The sequence below is a fragment of the Canis aureus genome, chromosome 3 (genome assembly GCF_053574225.1).
Source record: "Canis aureus isolate CA01 chromosome 3, VMU_Caureus_v.1.0, whole genome shotgun sequence".
Classification (NCBI taxonomy): Eukaryota; Metazoa; Chordata; class Mammalia; order Carnivora; family Canidae; genus Canis; species Canis aureus.
Window position 1 is genome coordinate 54682565 of NC_135613.1, and position 20822 is coordinate 54703386.

The 20822-nt window shown below is 50.3% G+C and overlaps 1 protein-coding gene across 6 annotated transcripts in view; it reads left to right on the forward strand.

The window, feature by feature from the left end:
• GAS7 (growth arrest specific 7) overlaps positions 1–20822 on the forward strand; it is a 208833-nt gene that overhangs the window by 91923 nt on the left and 96088 nt on the right. The window contains exon 1 of one of the 6 annotated variants that reach the window (XM_077892644.1): positions 14046–14281. The exons of the other annotated variants lie outside the window; for them this stretch is intronic. Within the exon in view, the coding sequence (XP_077748770.1) occupies positions 14279–14281 (3 nt within the window). The 5' untranslated portion in view covers positions 14046–14278. Of the gene's footprint in view, positions 1–14045; positions 14282–20822 lie in introns of those variants that run through there. 6 annotated transcript variants of the gene reach the window in all.

Here is a 20822-nt window from a genome sequence, read left to right on the forward strand (position 1 = left end):
GGAGTTGAGGGTTTCACCCCACATGGTTCCATGCATGCTTCAAGGGCTAGAGTTGTTTCCTTTTGTGGGATCTCAGCAAATCCTAATCCCTTTTTATCCAGCCACATGCTCTTCAGCACTTCTATCTGTGGGTCCCATTGGTGTAACAGTGATGAATAAGCCCCAGTGCCTTTGACTGTCATAGAAAGAAAGATAATATGGGAGAAGTGGTGTGTGACCCTAGCAGACAACGGATTGAATGATGTCGAGAGAGATCAGGCTGGCTGCTCAAGCGCATCAGAGGTAACCAGGCATTTGTGGGCTGGGAGTCCTTGGGGGAAAATAATATACCAGTTCATTTTTTTAAAAGATTTTATTTATTTATTTATTTATTTATTTATTTATTTATTTATTTATTCATTCATTCATTCATTCATTCATTCATTCATTCATTCATTCATGAGAGACACACAGAGAGAGGCAGAGACACAGGAAGAGGGAGAAGCAGGCTCCATGCAGGGAGCCCGATGCAGGGCTTGATCCCAGGACCCCAAAGTCATGACCTGAGCCGAAGGCAGACGCTCAACCACTGGGCCACCCAGTCATCCCAATATACCAGTTCTTTAAAAAGTATGGGTAAGAGCCAACCACATGTGTACATTCCACATTGAGCATTGGTCGCTCAGACTGCTTTTGTCATGGATGATTACCTCTGGCCTCTGTCCATGTTCTCTCTGGCTAAAAAACTTGAATTACGTTGGTGGACAAATTAGGCAACTGGGACAGTGAGTCTTTTCTGAACGTATTTACTTGGAGCGCCGTAGGCCCATGAGGGGCCTGGTGACCCTTCCCCAAGCCTTGTCTGGTTCCTTTGTGATTTGGGGGCCCCTGACAGTATTTTAGCATGTAAGTAGGCTCCACACCCTTCATGGAGCCCAGTGTGGGGCCTGAACTCATGATCCTGAGATCAAGACCCAAGACCTGAGGTGAGATCAAGAGTTGGACACTTTACCCACTGAACCACCCAGGCACCCCTGCCTCTACCTTTTTGTCTCCTGCTCTTCCTGTATCCTCCCATCGGTGGCCAGGTGACCCCAGGGAGATAAGACACCCACCTTCTAGGGGGGACTGGCAGGTCCTACTCAGACCCTGGGGGGATCGCCATCCATTCCTCATGGTGTGAATATTGGGTATGTTTTCTGTGTCCGGGGACACATTTGAGTAGAACACCGTTCTTGATCTTGGGGAGTGAGGACCACTCACCGTAGCTGTGCAAACTAGAGCAGCCTTGGAGGAAGGAGAGGACCAGCGCACCTGGGAGGGAAGGTATGGCTAGGGCCTGGGGCTACATCTCCCAGAGGACAGCAAGAGGTGAGGTACTAGGCCCACCAGACAAAGCAAGGCAGGTCCCCATCGCAGCTGGAGCTTTGAATGCAGACTGGCCTTGCCTGCTTGCACGGAAGGCTGCTCTCAGATTGTGGTTCTCAGTCAACATCTTTCACCCTGGCTGCTGGTCAGGGCTCATTTCCGTGGAGATGTTTATCTTGGTTCTTTCCTCCCCTCCTCTGGCACCTCTCCCTTCAGTTAGCAAACGAGGCCTCCCACTGGCCATCAGCCACCATGTGAAGTTGATAGGGGCTTGGCTGCCCGTGGCCTCACTCGAACTTCTCCCTGGAATATTTGCCCTCGGATAGAGGATTCTCAGTCACTGGGTGTGTTGGGAGTGGCCTGCAGTGAGGGGGAAATTGCATCGTTCTTGGAGACAGGACACCAGGTTCAAATGGGTTGTGTCCTCTGTGTTGTAAAACCTTGGGGAAGACCTCCACTTATTCGATTGTGGAAGGAAATTAAGATACTTCTCTACAGTGGGCACCTGGCGGGGGCGGGGGGGCGGTGGTGCTCAGTAGTTGAGCATCTGCTTTTGGCTGAGGGCATGATCCTGGGGTCCTGGGATCGAGTCCCACATTGGGCTCCCCACAGGGAGGCTTCTTCTCCAGACTCTGTCTCTCTCATGAATAAATAAATAAAATCTTAAAAAAACAAAAACAAAGAATATTTCCCTACAGCGTTCTTGTGAGGGTCAACTAGGCTACAAGATGCATGAGTGGCCAGCTTTCAGAGGCCCCAGCAGACATGGCGTGTGTGGGGGTCCATGGATTTGACTGTCCCCTTCTGATGGTCCTCTAAATCCTAAACTTGTCCGCTGAGCCTAGTAATTCCGTTTCCCATGCCATTCCTCTTGCTCCTTTGATGAGCTTAGTTGTGTACAGACGGTAGAGGTGCCAGCCTGCACACATTAGCCTGGGCTGTTGGGAAAAACCCAGTCGGTGCCATGGGAGTGACTCAGCGCTGTGATCTCGGCTGTTGACTTTCCCCAAGGGTTGCTCAGTGATGGGAACATATGGGGCAAAGCTAGCATTTCTGGAGTTGCAACGGTGGTTTGGACCTTCAGGTCTTTGCAAGAATTCTGGGAAGGCGATGGTGCCATTTCCATTTGTATGTGCAGGAAAGAGAAAAGATGAGTTTCAAAGAGGTGAACTGACTTGCCTGAGATTATGTGGCTGGTAGGCTGTGGAAGGCGTCCTTAAACTTCCTCAATGCCTGGCTGGAGGTTAGAAGCTGGGTTTGGGGACAAGCCAGTGGATGCCTGTGGCTGGTCTCTGGGGTTGCGTCTGCTGTTTGTCCTCGCCCACACCTCCAACCCGTCCATGCACACCTTGTTTTGGGAATTTCTGTTGCAGAGTGGCAGTTGTGGTTTCTGGAAGTTTCTGGAATCTTCCAGACCCCCTCATTGGAATGGGGCTTTGCATTTCAATGAGTGGAAAAAGAGGCAGAAGAGGATTTGCCAAAGGGAAAATCAAGTGTGTTTGTTCACTCCCCTTGTGTGCACAGATGTTTCCTCCCTCCCTACACAGGGGGCTCCCTGGCTACAAACAGATGGGAAATGGGTCATGGTTGACCAGGGAGCTGGACTAATTGGAGGTCGGCTTGCACAGAGCAGTGTTAGGGTCAGCCTGGGAGTTGTGCTAGGTGGGGCTTTGGCTCTTGCCATGTTGTGTGACCAGAATTAGTCCTTAGCCATGCCAGCAGCATTAGCACCAAGATTTAAGGCAGCCAGAGAACAAGAAGGAGGCCAGAGAGCAAGAAGGAGGGCACTTTGTGCTGGACTAGGGGAGACTTGGCATCTGTCTCTGGGTTCAGTTTCTTAATCTGTAAAATGGCAGCATGGGATCAGATGATCTCTGGGGTTCCTTCCTTCTCTAATTTGTGTCAGCCTTGCACTGGACCAGAAAGTTCTTTACCATTGCCCATTTTGTCTTTTTTTTTTTTTTTTAAGATTTTATTTAAAATATTTTTTAAACATTTTATTTAAAATCTCCAAAGAGGGAAACCATACCACAGCTCCAGAGAGATGTCACCATGTGATGACGTGGGCTCCTCTCACCCATTTTATTTTTTATTTTTTAAAGATTTTATTTATTTATTCATGAGAGACACACAGAGAGGCAGAGACACAGGCAGAGGGAGAAGCAAGCTCCCTGCGGGGAGCCGGATATGGGACTTGATCCCAGAACACCGGGATCACGCCTAGTCAAAGGCAGATGCTCAACCGCTGAACCACCCAGATGCCCCTGCCCATTTTGTCTTAATTCATTTTCTTAAAAATAAAATCCCCCCAAGTATCCTTACCCTTTGAAGGATAGTACAACAAACCCTAATCTGATAAACTTCATTTTAGGGGATGGCACCTGAGAAAGGATAGATCAAGGGCAATTTTATTAGCAAATATTCTCTAAATATTTTAAATAGCGCTGTATTCCTATGTTAGTTCATGATGGAATAAAGTAAGATTTTTTTAATGCATCAAAACTGGGGTGCCTGGGTGGCTTAAACATCAGTTAAGTCTGTTAACTTAAGTTTAACTAAGTCAGTTAAACATCTGACTCTTGACTTCGGCTCAGGTGATGATTTTGGAGTTGTGAGATCGAGCCTTGCATTGAGGTCCACTCAAGCACAGAGCCTGCTTGAGATCCCCTCTCTCCCTCTCTTTCTGTCTCCACCCCAAAGCATTACAATTAATATGTTCATTATAGAAAATGGAGAAATACAGAAAAGCAGAAATAAGTAAAAGATATTTAGCGTTCTTTTCATCCGCCCCCCCCCCCTTTATTTGCTGTATATATATTTGTCTACATAACTGGGATCATATGGTATATTTTAGAATTGAATATTGCTGATCTGGGGGGAAGGCAGTATTTTCTTGATTGTAAAAATAACTTTATAAACACATTTAAAAAAATGAAGAAAGATTTTGACTTGTAAAATTACAAATAAATAAGCATTTTAAATGTGATAAAACGAATACAATTAAGACAGTTGGAGGAATCCCAGAATACAAAGATAACGTGCGTTCACATTTTCCTGGGTTCCCTCAGTGCTCGCTTGGCAGGGATGGGAAGGGAGGGGTATGGGGTGTGTCATTTTCTACCTTTGACATCATGCTGCATACACTGGTTCTTTTCAATTTTTTTTTAAGGATTTTATTTATTTATTTGAGAGAGAGCATGAACGGGGGGACAGAGGGAGAAGCAGGCTCCCTGATGAGCAGGGAGCCTGATGTAGGGCTCGATCCCAGGACCCCAGGATCATGACCTGAGCTGAAGGCAGAGGCTTCACCTGCTGAGCCACCCAGGCACTCCTATACTCTGGTTCTTAAAGCAGGAGCAAGTCTTAGAAGGTGATAGAACTGGGGGTTTTGCTGATAGAAAGCATTGGCCCCTGAGTGGCTGATTTGATTGGTCTTTCTGATCTGGGCAGGAGGGGAGGCTTGCTTCATTCAGTGTGAGTTTTGAATATGCACAAGGCCATGCTTCCAGCTCCTTGGCAAGCAGAGTGGCCACAGTGGTGCCCTACACGGCGCAGTGTTGCTGGGGTGGACGAGTGACAGAGGCTTTGTCTGGTGCTGCTCCCAGTGCAAGGTCCCCAAACCTCCAGGAGCAACACCAGTACCAGCACGTGCTTGGGCACAAAAGCTGTGACTGGAGGCCTTGATGTCCTAGCCTTGATCGACGTTGCAGGAGGAAGGAGGAACACACACCCTGATTCCAGGCTGGGCACGAAGCAGAGGAGGAAGGCCGAGGGAAACTCCGGTCACTGGGCATTACCTGCAGGCCAGACAGTCTGTTGGCTGGATTTCTGAGCTGGGGAGTCTGTACTGAGTAAGAAATGCCTCATGGATGCATTGATGTGGCCCTCTTCTGGGTCATCGTCCTCATGGTGATTCCTGCCCCGGTGCCTGGAGCGTGCGTACAGGGGTGGCTTCTTCACCTGCCTGCAAGCTTAGAGCACCTTCTCTGCCTTTCACGTCAAACGTGAATACAGCTTGGCTGCACGTGTACATCTTGAATCTCAGACGTTTGGAACAAAATCTCGTATCTGCAGCTCAGTGTGGCCCACCCTCCAGGAAATGCTTGTTGAGCTCCCACAGTGATGACCGAACAAGATGATGACCACACCCCACGAAGCTTTGACTTGAGTGGGATGTGTCTTCTGGCACTTTCTAGCACTTTCAGGCAGCTGATGCCAGCCCCTGGGCAAGTCCCTGCCTTTTGGAGCTTGGATTCCCATGGGAAGTGCCCATGGTAGGAGCAGAAGAAAAGTCTGAGGAGAAAACAGGTTTCCCAGCAGTCTTTCTTTTTGCCTCTTTGTGATTTTTAAAACTCTCTTTTGTTATTTTTGCAATCTTTTTTTTTAACATTTTATTTTATTTTGGAGAGAAGGGGGAGAGAGAGTGAGAGTGCATGCGCATGTGAGCGGGGGGAGAGGCAGACAGAGAGGGAGAGTTTAGTCTCCTCCACTGAGCAGGGACCCCAACGTGGGGCTTGATACCAGGACCCCAGGATCATGACCTGAGCCCAAGGCAGATGCTTAATGGTCTGAGCCACCTAGGTGCCCCCCCTTTTTCCTTTTTTTAATGATTTTATTTATGCAGTTGATTATTGATTTTCATCTACTTGGTCCAGTCTTTTCTAATAGAACCCTCCTTAAACCTTCCATGCATCACTTTTTTCATGTCCTTGCTTTTTTTTTTTTTTTTTTAAAGTTTGCAGTTTGGGGAGATCCTCTGACACGCAGCCTTACATTTTGTTATTTTATTAGTTTTTTTTTTTAATCTTTATTTATCCCCAACCATGAATGTGGATTTAAGTGGGCAATTTTCATACAATCCTCACCTATTCTGTTTGTTTTTTCATTGTGTCATCTTTCTTGTTTTGGCCTTTTTCCATTAATGATTTTCTGTTCCTCTTTCAAAGAGGACTTCTTGCTTTCTAACAGTTCCTGACATTGTCTTCTGAATCGCTTTCAGAGGGGGCGTCCTCCCTTGTGCCGTTAGGATGACGCTCCATCACCCTTCCCTCCCATTCTCGGGTCTCTCATTCCTCCTTGTCCACCAAGGCGGTGTCAGTGTAGACGTTGCACAGGCTGCCAGATGCATTATGCGTCGTTGGCCTTGGCGCCGTGTGCATGCAGAGGAAGGTTGAATCCTCCATCATACCTTACCTGCTTACCTGTGGGTTCAGTGATGCACACACTTCATAGCCCACTTCTGGTTTTAAAACAGGCTGCCCCCCACCCCATGTGCTGCTGTTTTGCTACCTGCCTCCCCGATGTCCCCAGTTGGCGGAGCGCGAGAGGTCACATCCCCGCGTGCTGTCCCCGGGCCATGTGCACCATCAGAGTGCTTACCACCCCTCCCAAGTCCTCCACCCACCTGCACTCCCTGCTCACCTGTTTTCTGGATGTCTCTGGACCTGGAATGGACGATGAGGGAGGAGGATCAGTTCTCGGGGCAGTGTCTGTGTCCTGGCGGCTGACCGCTCAGTGCCCAGGTGCATGCGGGTCTGCATCTCAAATTAGAGACCCAGACACAGAAACGTGTGACAGGCTGTTCCTCTTCCCGCAACTGGTCTCTGTTTTGTATGATTGTCACCATTCGCTCCACTGGCGTCACAGTTTCTCGAGTGTTTATTTTTGCCCAGATTCTGACTGTCCACCGTTGTTTTTTTTGAAGCTTATGTAAGTTTTATTTTTGATTCCTATTGTTTTGTTTTCCTCTCATTGCCTTTTTTTTTTTAAGAGCAATACCATTTTAAGAACATGTGATTTTTTTTTTTTTTTGGAGATTTTATTTATTGAGTTGAGAGAGAGAAAGGGAGACAGCAGGAGCAGGAGGGGAGGTGGCAGAGGGAGAGGGAGAAGCAGATTCCCTGCTTGAGCAGGGAGCCGGGTGTGGGGCTCGATCCCAGGACCCTGAGATCACGACCTGAGCTGAAGGCAGACGCTTCATCAACTGAGCCACCCAGGGGTCCCTCATTGCCTATTTATTTTATTTTTATTTTTATTTTTAAAGATTTTATTTATTTATTCTGGAGAGACACAGAGAGACAGGCAGAGACATAGGCAGAGGGAGAAGCTCCCTGTGGGGAGCCCGATGCAGGACTCAGTCCCAGGACCCCAGGATCATGCCCTGAGCCAAAGGCAGATGCTCAACCACTGAGCCACCCAGGCGCCCTTCATTGCCTATTTTATTTTATTTTTTAAATTTTTTTATTTTTTTTCATTGCCTATTTTAATAGGAAGTTGATAGAGGTGTCCGCAGGGCTGTCAGATGGCCCTCACCCTGGGAAAGCCTCTGCTTTTTCCCTTGACTGCCCTCCTGGGTCTCCCAGTGATGACTTGGGCCACACACTGGGGACCTTGCTCCTCCTGTTGCAGGTATGTGCTCAGTGGAGAATTCGAGCTTGGTTTTCTAGGTTTCAGAAAAGAGCCTCCCTAGACCATTTCACTGCTGCTCTATGGTAATTCTGCACTTAGCTTGCAACTGTGTTTCTTCAAGGGGGCCGCTTTTACCACTTAGGCTATGGAAGATAATCATAGACCATGTTGTGATGACAGTTTTTTTTTTTTTTTCATTTAAATTCAGTTAGCCAACATAAAGGACATACTTGGTTTCAGATGGAGCGTGCAACGATTTATCGGTTGCGGACAACACCCCAGTGCTCATCACGTCACGTGCCCTCTTTATTGCCTGTCGCCCAGCGACCCCACCCCTGCACCCACCTCCCCGTGATGACAGGTTTTAAGTTATGTTTATTTAAGTGAGGAACAGGGTAAATAACCAATCACATCAGATTCACGTTTCACAGATGCTACTGCTTGGGGTCAGGCTACATCCAAGCTCATTATAAGACAGTTAAAAAAAATTTCTGGGTAAATAATAGGGCAGCTGACGCATGGCGACAGCATACTTGGGACAAGGGAACGTGAATGGCTGGAGTTTGGGAGGCATTGAGCTGAGGCATCTCTCGAATGCTGAGCCTGTTAAAGTGGGTGCTGTTTCTGATGTGTCCACTTGCTCTTGGGCATCTTTTATGGACGGGGACACGTGGAAACTTTGGAGGTGCCTCGGACCCATCCATGCTGAGGGTAAGAAGCTAACTGCCAAGCCCCTTGTAGGAACCATCCATAGGCCCAGTGGGCCTGGGCCGGCCACTGTTTACTCACAGCCCTGTCCTCTCTTCACCTGCTTCTAGCATCTATCTCAGTCTCTCCCCTCCTGTCTCTGCAGATCCCCAGGCTCACCAGCTCCTCTCTCGTATGCTCAGGACCAGATTTCACGCCCACCTCACTCCCCGGCTCTTCTTTCTGGGATTGGCAGGGGCGAGCATCCACCACCCCCACCCCCACCCCCACCCTGCTCTTCATCAGTGGGCGTCCTCGTTTGCTTTCTGGGACTCATTCCCAGAACTCAATCCATCTCTTGCCCATCCTGGAGCGAGCCCCCGAGTGTGAGGCACGGGGCTGCATTGAGGAGAAGGATGGAGACCTGGTTCTTGCTTTTGAGGGTCTTGGTGAGGGGGCCCAAGGTGGAGAGGGACCCAAGACATGCTTTGGGAGGAAGGGAAGGAGGGAAGGAGGGAGCAATTGGGCCCAAGAGGTGTCAGGGGGAAGTCTTTGTGCTGCTAAGTGAGACATGTCCCAGGGCTCAGCAATCCATTCTTTCTTCATAAACTGAGTCCAGGGGCACCTGGGTGGCTCAGGGGTTGAGTGTCTGCCTTCAGCTCAGGGCGTGATCCTGGGGTCCCAGGATCGAGTCCCACATGGTGCTCCCTGCAGGGAGCCTGCTTCTCCCTCTGCCTGTGTCCCTGCCTCTCTCTCTGTGTCTCCTGAAGGATTGCAACCCCATCTCCGAGCAGATAGGCCAGCTCCAGTGTCAAGGGCCACACGCAACCTGTCTGCATACGATCACAGCTCTTGGAGCTGGAGTGGACAGGCTGTGAGCTCTACTGTGTATCCCCACACTGGCTTCCACCATGGTTGGATCTCCCCCAGGTACTGGTTCCAGTTCCCTCGTCCCCTTCAGAATTGACTTTTACTTCCTCCCTCTTTGCCCACATCTGTTCAACCACCAAGGCTTATTCTGCTTCTCGATTGTCATCCCTCTGTTCTGGGAAGGGTCCTTTTCATCTCTGTCGTCGGGCCGATGCCGAGTCTTCTGAGAAGCCTTCTCTGTCCACCCCAGCCCAGCACCGTCGCGCCCTTCTCTGGATCCTGAAAGCTCTCATTGTCTGCTCACTCACTGCTTAGCACTTAGGAGAGACTCCCTTGCAGAGTTATTTCTGCTTTATCACTTGTGTGTGTGTCTCTGCCTTATCTTCCAAACTGCAGAAGCCAAGTCCCCCTAGGTTACAATTGCCTGTGTCTTCCACAGCATTTGGGAAGCAGTTGCTAATTACCATGAGTTGCTTGGTTGATCCCATAGCCGGGGGGCTGCCTCTAAGGGGGCTGGTGACTGTCTTCAAGACTCTGCACCCCAGAGACTGAACGGTCTGGTGAATAATTTTTCCCTTCACGACTGTGAAGCATTTAGAAAAAGTGAGTCATCGCCATACCCCGTCTTACTTATTAATTATCATTGTAAGACAACAAACACGATTCGTGCTACAGAGGATGGGAGCCCACAGTGAACGTGGCCTATTTTGGTTGATGGTTTGTTTTTTTTTTTTTTTTAAATATTTTATTTATTTATTCATGAGAGACACAGAGAGAGGTGCAGAGACACAGGCAGAGGGAGAGGCAGGCTCCCTGCAGGGACCCCAGTTGATCCCAGGATCACAGGATCACACCCTGAGCCGAAGGCAGATGCTCAACCGCTGAGCCACCCAGACGTCTCTGGTTGATGGTTTTCAACTCAGTTGAGCCAAGGAATAACAACAGAAAGGTTGGCTGCATCAAATTCCATGAAACTTGGAGAAAATGGAGCTCAGTGGAAATGATCAGTGGTCCTTTTGGTGTTCATTTGTCCGCATAGGAACCTATCTATTTGCAGACCTCAGAAAGAGGAGAAGAAAATGTGCTTTTTGCAGTCAACTCAAATGGTAGGAGATTATCAATACAGCAAACCTCAGGAGACATCTGGTTTGAGAGACAACCCCAAACCAGAAACCCATGAGAATGTCTTCATGAGTACTATACACCTCGAGATTCTTAGGTTTGGTTGAATCCTAAAGAATAAAACATTTGCAGGCCTCTGGTTTGTTCTGCTTAGCTCAGGTCAGAGCGGATTAGCGTCCCTTCATAAAGGCTCAGAAAGGTCTCTTGCCATTGGCTGGAGGCTACCCTGGGAACCGTGATGACAATCTCCATGTGTAGGACTGCATTATTTTCTGTGATTGTATCTATTCTGTGTGTGTGATGCAGTGTCAGAGTGGTGTCAAGGCCAAATTGCCTTAAAACTGTCCCCTCTTGGCTGCTATAAAACTGGAAAGTTATAGGCTTTGAGAGCTTCCAATGGTTATTTTAATTCTACGAAGTTTGAAGGACTCAAGAGGAAGGTCTTGGCTGTATGGCTGCAGATGGAGTTTTGCTTTTACCTTATTGTGCTCTCATGGCCTTGCACAGCTGGACTCCATCCCTAACTATGCCTTCTGTCTCCTTCTATGCCCTCAAATCCTGATGGAAGTGATCCTCATACCCATCCACACTGCTTTCTCTCTGAATCTTTCCTCCTGTGGCTGCGTGGCCTCCTGCCCACCCTTCCTGATCTATCTCAAGAGCTTCTGTTTCCTCCTCTGTTAACTGGAGATAATACTAGAACCTCTGCGTTGGTTTGTTGGATGCATTACATGATACAAGGCCCAGAGCAAGAGCTCAAGAGAGCTCCGTGTCATTCCTGCAGAGAATCAGAGCTTGACAAGCGGAGAGGAGAAGCAGAGCCCCTGGAGCAGCTCACCCCAGGCTTTGAGAAGAAAGAGGAGAGCTCTGCCTCTGGGGGTGGAAGGAAAAAGACCAGAAAGGGGGGAGTCCAGGGGGAGGCATGTTGCCATTGGCCCTCTGAGTGTGTGCACCCCCAGCAGAGAAGCCCGTGGTTGACATTGGGATGCTGGCTGTGCTGCCTCAGTTTCCCCAAGGTTGAACACCAAATGGACCACCTTGTCTGGCATCTGGTGAAGTTTCTCTCTGGGTGCGGGCTTCACCTTCCCTGGGGGTTCTGTCCCTGTGTATTTCATGATGCGGCTTATGTCCCACTGGTTGGGGGCCCTTGATCTAAACTATCTCTGTGGGTCCCAGACTTTGTGTGTGTGTGTGTGTGTGTGTGTGTGTGTGTGTGAAAATAGACATAACCTAAAATTACCATTTTAACCATTTTTAAGTGTATGGTTTTGCAGCATCAAGTGCATTCACAATGTTATGTGACCATCACCATACGCCTCCAGTACTTTGTCATCTTGCTAACAGACACTGTCTCCGTTAAACACTAACTCCCTGGCACCCCCCTCCTGCCCTGCCCAGGCTCCTTCTTGTCCTTGGCAATCACCATTCTATTTTTTTGTCTCTCAGAATTTAACTATTGTATTCTAGGCCCCTCATAAAGTAGGACCCTATAGTATCTGCCTTTTCGTGACCAGGTTATTTTGCTTTGCCTAATGTCTTTAGGGTCATCCACACTGTAGCCTGGGTTGGAGTTTCTTTTCTAAGGTTGAATACCATGCTATTGTATACATATACCACATTTTGTTTGGCTGTTCGTCCATGAATGGACACACTCGGGCATTGTTTCCATTCTGTGGTCATTATGAATAATGCTGTAGTACCCGGGGGTGAACAGATACCTGGGTCCCTACTTTCAGTTCTCTTGGGTGTATCCCTAGAAGTAGAATTGCTGGATCATATGGTAATTCTGTGTTGAACTTTTTAAGGAACCGCCATATTGTTTTCCATAGCGTCTACACCATTTTACATTCCCACCAGCAAGGGTTCCACTTTTCCCACATCCTCGCCAGTGTTTGCTCTTTCCTGACCTTCCTGTTTTTGTTTGTTTGGGGTGGCCATCCTAATGGGTGTGAGGTGGTACCTCATTTGGGTTTTAATATATGTTTCCCTAGTGATGAGTGATATGGAGCACCTTTCCATGTGCCTGTTGGCCATTTGTGTTTCTTCTTTGGAGAAATGCCCCTTGCCCATTTTTGTTTTTAAGAATTCTTTCTTTCTTTTAGAGAGAGAGAGAGAGATAGTGTGTGTGTGAGAGAGAACACACGGGAGGTAGGAGCAAAGGGAGAGGGGAGAGAAAATCCCAAGTAGACACCACACCCAGCATGAAGCCCAGGGCGGGGCTTGATCCTGCGACCCTGGCATCATGACTGGAACTGAAACCAAGAGTTGGATGCTTAACCGACTGAGCCACCCAGGCTTCCCATCTTTGCCCATTTTTTAATTGGATTGTTTGTTTTTTGTTTTTATCCAGTCTAAACTTTCCTTGTGTATTCAGGGAAATTTCAACTCCTCTCTCAGCCACTGCTGATCATAACAAAAACAACTGGCTTTTACTGGGTACATTGGTCCCCTTCACTCTATGCTCACTGTTTATGTAAATCTCCCTCCTCAATCCTGCCTGCAACCTTTTGTGAAAGACCCTGCAGTCATCTCCCTTTTGTACTTGAAGAAATCCAAAGTTTCAAGGTCCCGCCCGGGCCCGGGCTATCACAGCTAATAGGTAGTGATCTGACAAGGGCCCAGTGCCATCTGACTCTGTCCCTAGGCCATATTCTGATTTCATAGCCCTGACCCCAGGAGCTGGCACTGAAACCTCTTCATAAATACACAGTTCATCCATACGTGTGAAAAAATGATATTTTATAGGAAACCATCCAGATCTTGGGATGCATGGTCGCTTGGGGAAAACCATATTTATGTCAATAGGAAGACTCGTTTCCTAAAATCACGAAGGTTTACATTTAAAGGAAATGTAGAAATGGGTGAATTTTAAGTGCTAAACCTTCAGCTGCTCCAAAAAGCTGTCTGAGTGGAAGGATTTGATATATTCACGGAGGATCCAAGTCTTTTGCCTGAACGTGTGTAGCTGGTGGATGCCATAATGTGCTTGGGGTCCATATTCACTTGCAGCTAACAGCTTTGTGATCCTAAAAGCCCTCTTCCTCTGAGATGCATGGTGTCGCCCCTCTGGTCACCCACTGTCCAGGTTTGGAGGCAAGGCAAGGGCAGAATGAAGGCAGGGGACCTTCGTCTTTCCCCTTTGGGGGCACCAGCCTTTCAACCCTGGACAGGTCTGACACAATGGTTCTTTGGGGGGAGCATTCCCCATTCGTTTTATGTTGGTTTCAATCTGGTCTTGGGTTCACGCAGCTGGGGCTGGGGCCGAGGCCAGAGCCGTGACTTAGGGTTGGGAAGAAGTTGGCGGAACATTCCCCAGCAGGGCTTGGGCAGGCCCAGGGAGTCCCGCCTAAAATATAGTGGACAAAGGAGCTCTTGTCCACGGGCCTGGGGGTGGGAGGCATCTGGTCAGCGACACAAGCTTGGCCATTGTATGTCGTGACCTCGGCCAGCTTTTTTTTAGCTGAGAAAGGGGAAAGAGAGAGAGAGAGAAACAGAGTGAAAACAACAACAAAGAAGCCTCCAGAAACTTTGTAACTGGAAAGTCAGAATGCACCGTTGATTTCATCATAGGACCTTGAGCAGATTTGGAAGGAGCTGTGCAATGTTGTGGGTTCTTTGTGAAAGAAGAGCTCTGCGCAAAGCCACGCCAACGCCCCCTGGGATGTCCTGAGTCCTGACCCTGGCACAGCCGCTTGTGTCAGCCCCATTTCCCGTGGAGGGTGCCATGGAGAGGAAGCTGGCAGGGGCCTGGCCCTGGGTCTGGGGACTTCACACGGGACTCAGGACACTCCTCTGAGTTAGCAGCCACCCCTCTTCCCCCACAAGGAAGACTAACTCTTCTTGGATGGTAAGAATCAGTTTGACTCGCCCTCAGAGGTGCCGAGCTCTTCCTGCGTGTTTCTGAAACAACTGTGACGTTTTATTTTAATTTAATTTAATTTAATTTAATTTTATTTTATTTTATTTTATTTTTTATTTTTTTACTTATTTTTTTAGCTGTGACATTTTAGAAAGCAGTTCTGAGGACCTCTGAGATGGGCAGCTGGAGCCTAGAAGTGCTGGGGGCCCAGTGTGCTCGGGGGCACCTGTTAGGGGCCCAAGGCCTGAGTAGGGAAGGGGAGGCAGAAACGTGGCCGTGGTGCATGCGAGATGGGGAAGGCAAGGAGAACAAGATGTCCAAAGGGCTGTTTGTGGAGGGAGACGGAGTCACCACCTCCCTCCCCACCCCGGTTACCTGGGCAGCTGTTCGGTTGAGGCGTGTGACCGTGTCGTGGCATGGATTATGGGGATTGGCGTCCACATCAGGCCTCCTTCCCTCCGCCCAGATCTGTCCTCCCACCCACCATCTCCCCATGGCCCAGCTCCAGCTGGGACCCTCTCTGGGAGAGGGGGAAGCCTGTTGGGTGACACAGCTCCTCGGGGAGGCGATCGAGTGTCTGCCCAGGCACCCTGGTGTCTGTGCTGTGGTTCCATGCTGCCCTGGGTACTTCTGTCTGGCTTGGTGGTGGCAGCGGTCGCCACAGTAATGGGCATTGGTGCTCTCCTGAGACCTAAGAGTGGGATACCCTAATTTTGCCAACCTTACTGCCTCTGGAAGTTAGACATCCCCTCCTTTCTTGGAGAGAGGGACCTCACATCAACCAAGACTCTAGCCAGCACTCTGTGTAGGCTCTGGGGAGCCGGCAGGGTGGTGTCCAGTTTGTATGGGGAGGCCAGATCGGTGTTTGCACATAGCCTTTTTCTAGGACGCTGCCTCTCACGGGCTGGGCCGGACAGCAGCTCTCATTTCAGCGTGGCTTCTGATGGAGACCTCAACCTGTGCCGGGGAGAGGGAGATGGTGCTCATCATCCGGGGGCACCTGGAAAGTCCACAGCAGGGCCTGTCAAGGGGTAAAGCACACATGAATTGCCCAGAGACCTTTAAACTACCGAGCCTGGTGCTAGGGTGGGACCTGGGACTCTGCATTTCTAGCCCGCTCCCAGAGGACAGCCCTGCTGCTGGTGCAGGGGCTGCACTTTGGGAATGATCATCACATTCCGATGGAATGCTGGGCATGCTGGGGGTCCCGGGGGGTCTGGCCTTGGCTCTGGGCCACGGCCGGGAGGTCCACGGACAAGATGGACCCCAAGGGGCGTCCAGGGAGCTTGCATGTGTGGTGAGCAGCTTACCTGCTAGCAGGTGCAGAACAAGTCTGTGTGGGGGGCGCCTGGGGGGCTCAGTCGGTTAAGCATCTGCCTGCAGCTCAGATCATAATCCCAGGGTCCTGAGATCGAGCCCTGAGTTGGGCTCCCTGCTCAGCTGGGAGCCTCCTTCTCTCTCTTTCTGCACCTCCCACTGCTCTCTCTCTCTCTCTCTCAAATAAAAAAATAAAAATCTTTAAAAAAAAGAAAAAAAAAAGACCAAGCCTGTGTTGGGTACAGGGTGGATTCCAGCTTCAGACACGAGGAAGCCCGGGATGCCAGGGCCAGAATCTGGTTGCCGGGTACGCAGAGCTTGACTGCGTGTGGCTCTAGAAATGAAAGGGAAGGGACCCCACATAGGCCCCATCAGGCCAGAAGAACTTACCAGAACTCACCGTGGTGCGAGGAGGAGGCCCAGAGCGCTGAGATCGTGAGGCCCGATCCCCATTGTTGGGGGTGGGGGCCGATCCCCGTGCCAGGGACACTCTGCTGCCCCCGGACGTGTGTCTACACTTGAATGAGACTTTTCACCCCTCTTGCAAAATGGCACGTCTTTAAAGCAAGTGTCCTCGAGACCGACCTCCAGAATCGTTGAGCGTGAGAACAGAAAGGAAGAGAAAGCCGAGGAAAACCCTTGGAGACCATCTGGTGCGACTTCTGAATTTTCGAGATAAGGAAGTGGAGGCGTCCCCGCGGGGATGGAGGGGTCGCTCAAGATTTGGCAGCGGACTCTCCATCCCGCCTTCTGCGCGCGGTGCCCCGGAGCAGTGGTGGGTCCTGGCTCTCAACTGTGATGTCACCTGCTGTCCCCCGCTGTCTGGTTTTATATGCACCAGTCGCGCGGCTTCAAAAACTGTTGGCGGCCTTAGGCTGGTTGGAACCTCGCCCCTCGCTGACTCGTGGAAGCGGTTCCAGACTCGCTTCGCCTTCATCTCTCTCTAGTGCCCATGGTTCAGAAGCAATTAGGACGCGCTGGGAGCCGGCTCTCGGAGCCAGAAGTCTTTGATTGGAGTCACTTGGAGCGCGGGCCACGGTGCCACGCAGTAACCCGGATGAGGACAGTTGCTGCCCTTAGAGTTTTGGGGCGCCCGTGGGGCCACCAAGCTGGCCACTCGTGCCCCCGAGCATCTGTGGGCAGCAGCCACGTCACCTGCCCTTAGAACTCCTTTCTGAGCAGGATGCTTTGCAGGAGATTCCAAGCATGTGACTACCTGAGCCAGCGACTTGCGATTCCTTTCCTTTCTGCTCTTCTGAATTTGCAAGATCCATTCTGGTTGGAACAGCATGTTTGGTAAATTTAGGTATGGGGTTTCCTTCAGGGGCTTGAGAAGGTGCCAGAAACCATGGCATGAGGCATTCTGAGATTTCCTCTTCTCTCCCCCTCCCGTGGTGCCTGCTCCTCCCAGTACCAAGTGTTGGCAAGATTCTCTTATTTCCCGGCTTTCTCCTCTGCAAAGGGAGATTTGAGCAGGAATCCTGTGGGGGGGGCCTCACCCTACCAGAAGCTGCCCACAGAGATCCTCAATGTGTCCTTCAGGAGCACCTCCTAGGGCAGGATACTCGACACCATTACCCACACAAACTCATGTAGAAAATCCAGGGTGCATTTTGAGATCCTAACCACCCCTGCCCACCTCCTTCTTCTGACACCTAGGGACAACGCAGCCCCAAAGGGGCCCAGCCAGTGGCAGGGGGAAGGAGAAGTTAAGTGTTCAGCCTTCCTCATATGGGTGTGAGGTAATGCTCACAGCTTAGTGTCCTGGTTTGGGCATACTTTTTTTCTTTTTAAGATTTTATGTATTTATTCCTGAGAGACATACAAAGAGAGGCAGAGACACCGGCAGAGGGAGAAGCAGGCTCCATGCAGGGGACCCGTTGCAGGACTCGATCCCAGGACCCCGGGATCATGACCTGAGCCCAAGGCAGACGCTCAACCACTGAGCCACCTGGGCGCCCCATGGACATACGTCTTAATGATTGCCAATTTTTGTTACACTGCTTCCCTTTACTGGTGTCTCATCATACCCTTCCCACCAGATCCAAGCCGGGTTTGGCTGAGTAAATTTTCACTCTCTGGACCAAAAAAATTGGGGGGAGTTGTGCCGGTGGGGGTGGGAGGGAGGTAATGCGATGCGAACGTTTCTTTTTCTTGCTAGGAGGTCTCCGTCATCTTGTGTTTGTGTGGCCGCTGCTTTTGCAAAGTGACACTGGTCATTCAGATGCCTTGAAATTTCCCTTGGGGTGGTTTTGGGCCTTGTTACGAAACACGTTCCTCATGTCATGGAAGCCTGGTGTGGGAGGGCTGGCAGCCCCTGGTTTTAGCGATGAGGGGCCAGAGAGGCCCAGGGAGGCCCCAGGACCCGCTGCCTGGGAACACAGTGTCCGTGCGCCTCGGCCCTGTGTGCTTTCTGCCGATGCTTTTGGGGTCCCCAGGCTGGAGGTAGGATGTCAGAATGGCCCACGCTATTTTTATCTGCCAGAGAAAGGGTAGGAGGAAGGGAGCCAACATTCCTCGAAGTCGAGAGTTTGAATAAAATGTCTCTGTTAATCACGAGCTGATGGTGAGCAGACTCATTCAAGTTTTCCTGCTCAGAGGCCAGAAGCAGAACAGGCTGCCGGGAGCAGCACACTGCCTTGCCCTTTAGGACTCTAAAACATCAGGGCCAGACAGATCCTAGAAATGGGACCCAGGTTACAGGTTTTCTCCGGGGTTTCCCACACCCCTCTAGGCTCCAAGATAGGGTAGCAGTACAGCTTCCCATCTTTTTTTTTTTTTTTAAGATTTTATTTATTCATGAGAGACACACAGAGAAGCAGAGACACAGGCAGAAGGAGAAGCAGGCTCCCTGTGGGGAGCCCCATGCAAGACTCAATCCCAGGACCCCAGGGTCACGACCCAAGCCGAAGGCAGATGCTCAATAGCTGAGCCACCCAGGCGCCCCTGGAGTGTCCCATCTTATTCCTAGAGGTGGTCTCCCTATTTGTGGAATGCCTGTGGGAACCCCCTTCCCCATGTGGACCCCGAACATGACCATGAGGCCCTTGGGCACCTGCTGTCAACCTCGAGAAGAGGCAGGAGTTTTGCAGTTGTGCTGTTTGGTCAATGCGGAGATTCTCCCAAGAGATGATGAAGAGTGGGCATGTCTCAGGTCCCAATCATGCCATGCGGTGTTGCTGGGCAGGTGCCACCAGCTAGAGCATGAGCCATCTCAGATGGGGGAGGTCTGATGACATCTACAGAGCTCCTTGTTTCGTGCATTGTCTCCTTCGGAGCCCTATTAACTGGCCACTCTGTCGTCTATCCGGGTGGCAGGTGCATCGGTAATAGAAGCGTCTTTATTCAGTGTCAGTGAAGGAAGGGCTCTTGTGGGAACGTCCTAAGGCCTGGGTGGAAGTCACTTCCTATGGGATGGATTCCTTCTTGCTGTCCGTGGCTTGACCCACGGACACTTCAAGGCTGTGAAATAGCTTCTGACATGCGGAGGGGTGGGGTGGGGGATGGGGTGGCGCGTCCAGCTCATCCTTGCACTTGGCAGCATTGTTTGCGAAATCGTTCGTCCGGTCCTTGCCCCACCGGAGACCCCGTGTTTTCCAGCTTAGCAGTATTTTCCTGTGAGGGCTGACTTCCTGTAGCCTTTGCAGAGACTGCATTGTAATTGTGTTCATCAAAATTCCTGGGTAACCAGATCACTCCATTCCTTTTTAGGATCGGAGAATAGAGTTTACTATTCTGCGACCCTCTGCCCGCCCAGTCCTGAAAGACAGGCCCTGGGAGTCAATGGCCCTCAGGGAGGTGCTGGGGGCTTAGGGATGGACACTCAGGGTGGACGGGACCCTTGCTCACTGAGTCCCTGCAGAGCGTTCCCGGTGGTTTGGGTGCCAGGCACTTGGCTGGCAGCTCAGTGGGTGCCAGGAGGAAGCTCCATGCACTGATGCCCGCCTGTCACGGCAGGTACCAGGGGCTGCCAGGTGTAAGGCTTCCTCTGGCAGCTTTATGGGTAGAGGACAGTGATGGGGCCGGGGGCTGGGAGAGTGGGGGATGGTAGCTGATCCAGGCAAGGGTGAGTGTGGCTGGTGCTCAATGGGGGCTGGAGCTGGGGGGACCCTGAGTAAATCACCCTCTGGGGACTTGTCTGTATGATCCAAGAGGGCTTGTTGCAGGGGCAGAAGTCTGGCATGAGCAAGGGACAGATTCTAGCCATGGGGACGTGGATTATTGCTGCAGGCATGACCCTGTCCAGCCATCACTCTGATCAGGAGGCCTGAGGACGCGTGAGTTGTGCTGGGTTTGGAAGAGACCTGGGGACATGTGCATTTAAGTGATTAAAGCCCAATTTAGAAAGTTCCTTTAAAGGACTCAAGGAAGCCCTGCCAAAGGTGACTGATTGATCTTTCTTTCTTTCTTTCTTTCTTTCTTTCTTTCTTTCTTTCTTTCTTTCTTTCCTTCCTTCCTTCCTTCCTTCCTTCCTTCCTTCCTTCCTTCCTTCCTTCTTTCTTCTTTCTTTCTTTCCTTCCTTCCTTCCTTCCTACCTTCCTTCCTTCCTTCCTTCCTTCCTTCCTTCCTTCCTTCCTTCTTTCTTTCTTTCTTTCTTTCTTTCTTTCTTTCTTTCTTTCTTTCTCTCTCTCTCTCTCTCTCTCTCTCTCTCTTTCTTTCTTTCTTTCTTTCTTTCTTTCTTTCTAGAAGATTTTATTTATTTTTTATCATGAGAGACACAGAGAGAGAGGCAGAGACACAGGCAGAGGGAGAAGCAGGCTTCCTGCAGGGAGCCCGATGTGGAACTCCATCCCAGGACCAGGTCACGCCCTGAGCCCAACGCAGACGCTCAACCACTGAGCCATCCAGCGGTGCCCCTCCACCAAAGGTGATTTCTAATAAGAGCCACTTGAGTAGACACATGAAGAAGAGTTCTGGCAAAACCGCTGATGAGTCGGTCCCATTTAGTGAGAAATCTTGCACATGGAGGAGTAGAAGGAAGAAAGGCATCTTGCCTGGCTCTGCTCTGGCTTCTTGTTGGTGAAAGCTGGAGGTGAGCCTTATGTGCTTGACCCCCTTTACATGCAGGGGTCCAACTACAGTGACTCAGGGAACACAGAGATGCTCAGATTTGGGCAGGGACATAGCCACATGGTCCTCTTTCTATGCTGAGCGTGGCATTGGCCTTTGGAATGCTTTGAGGTGACCCAGGTGAGGACTTGAGGGAAGCCCT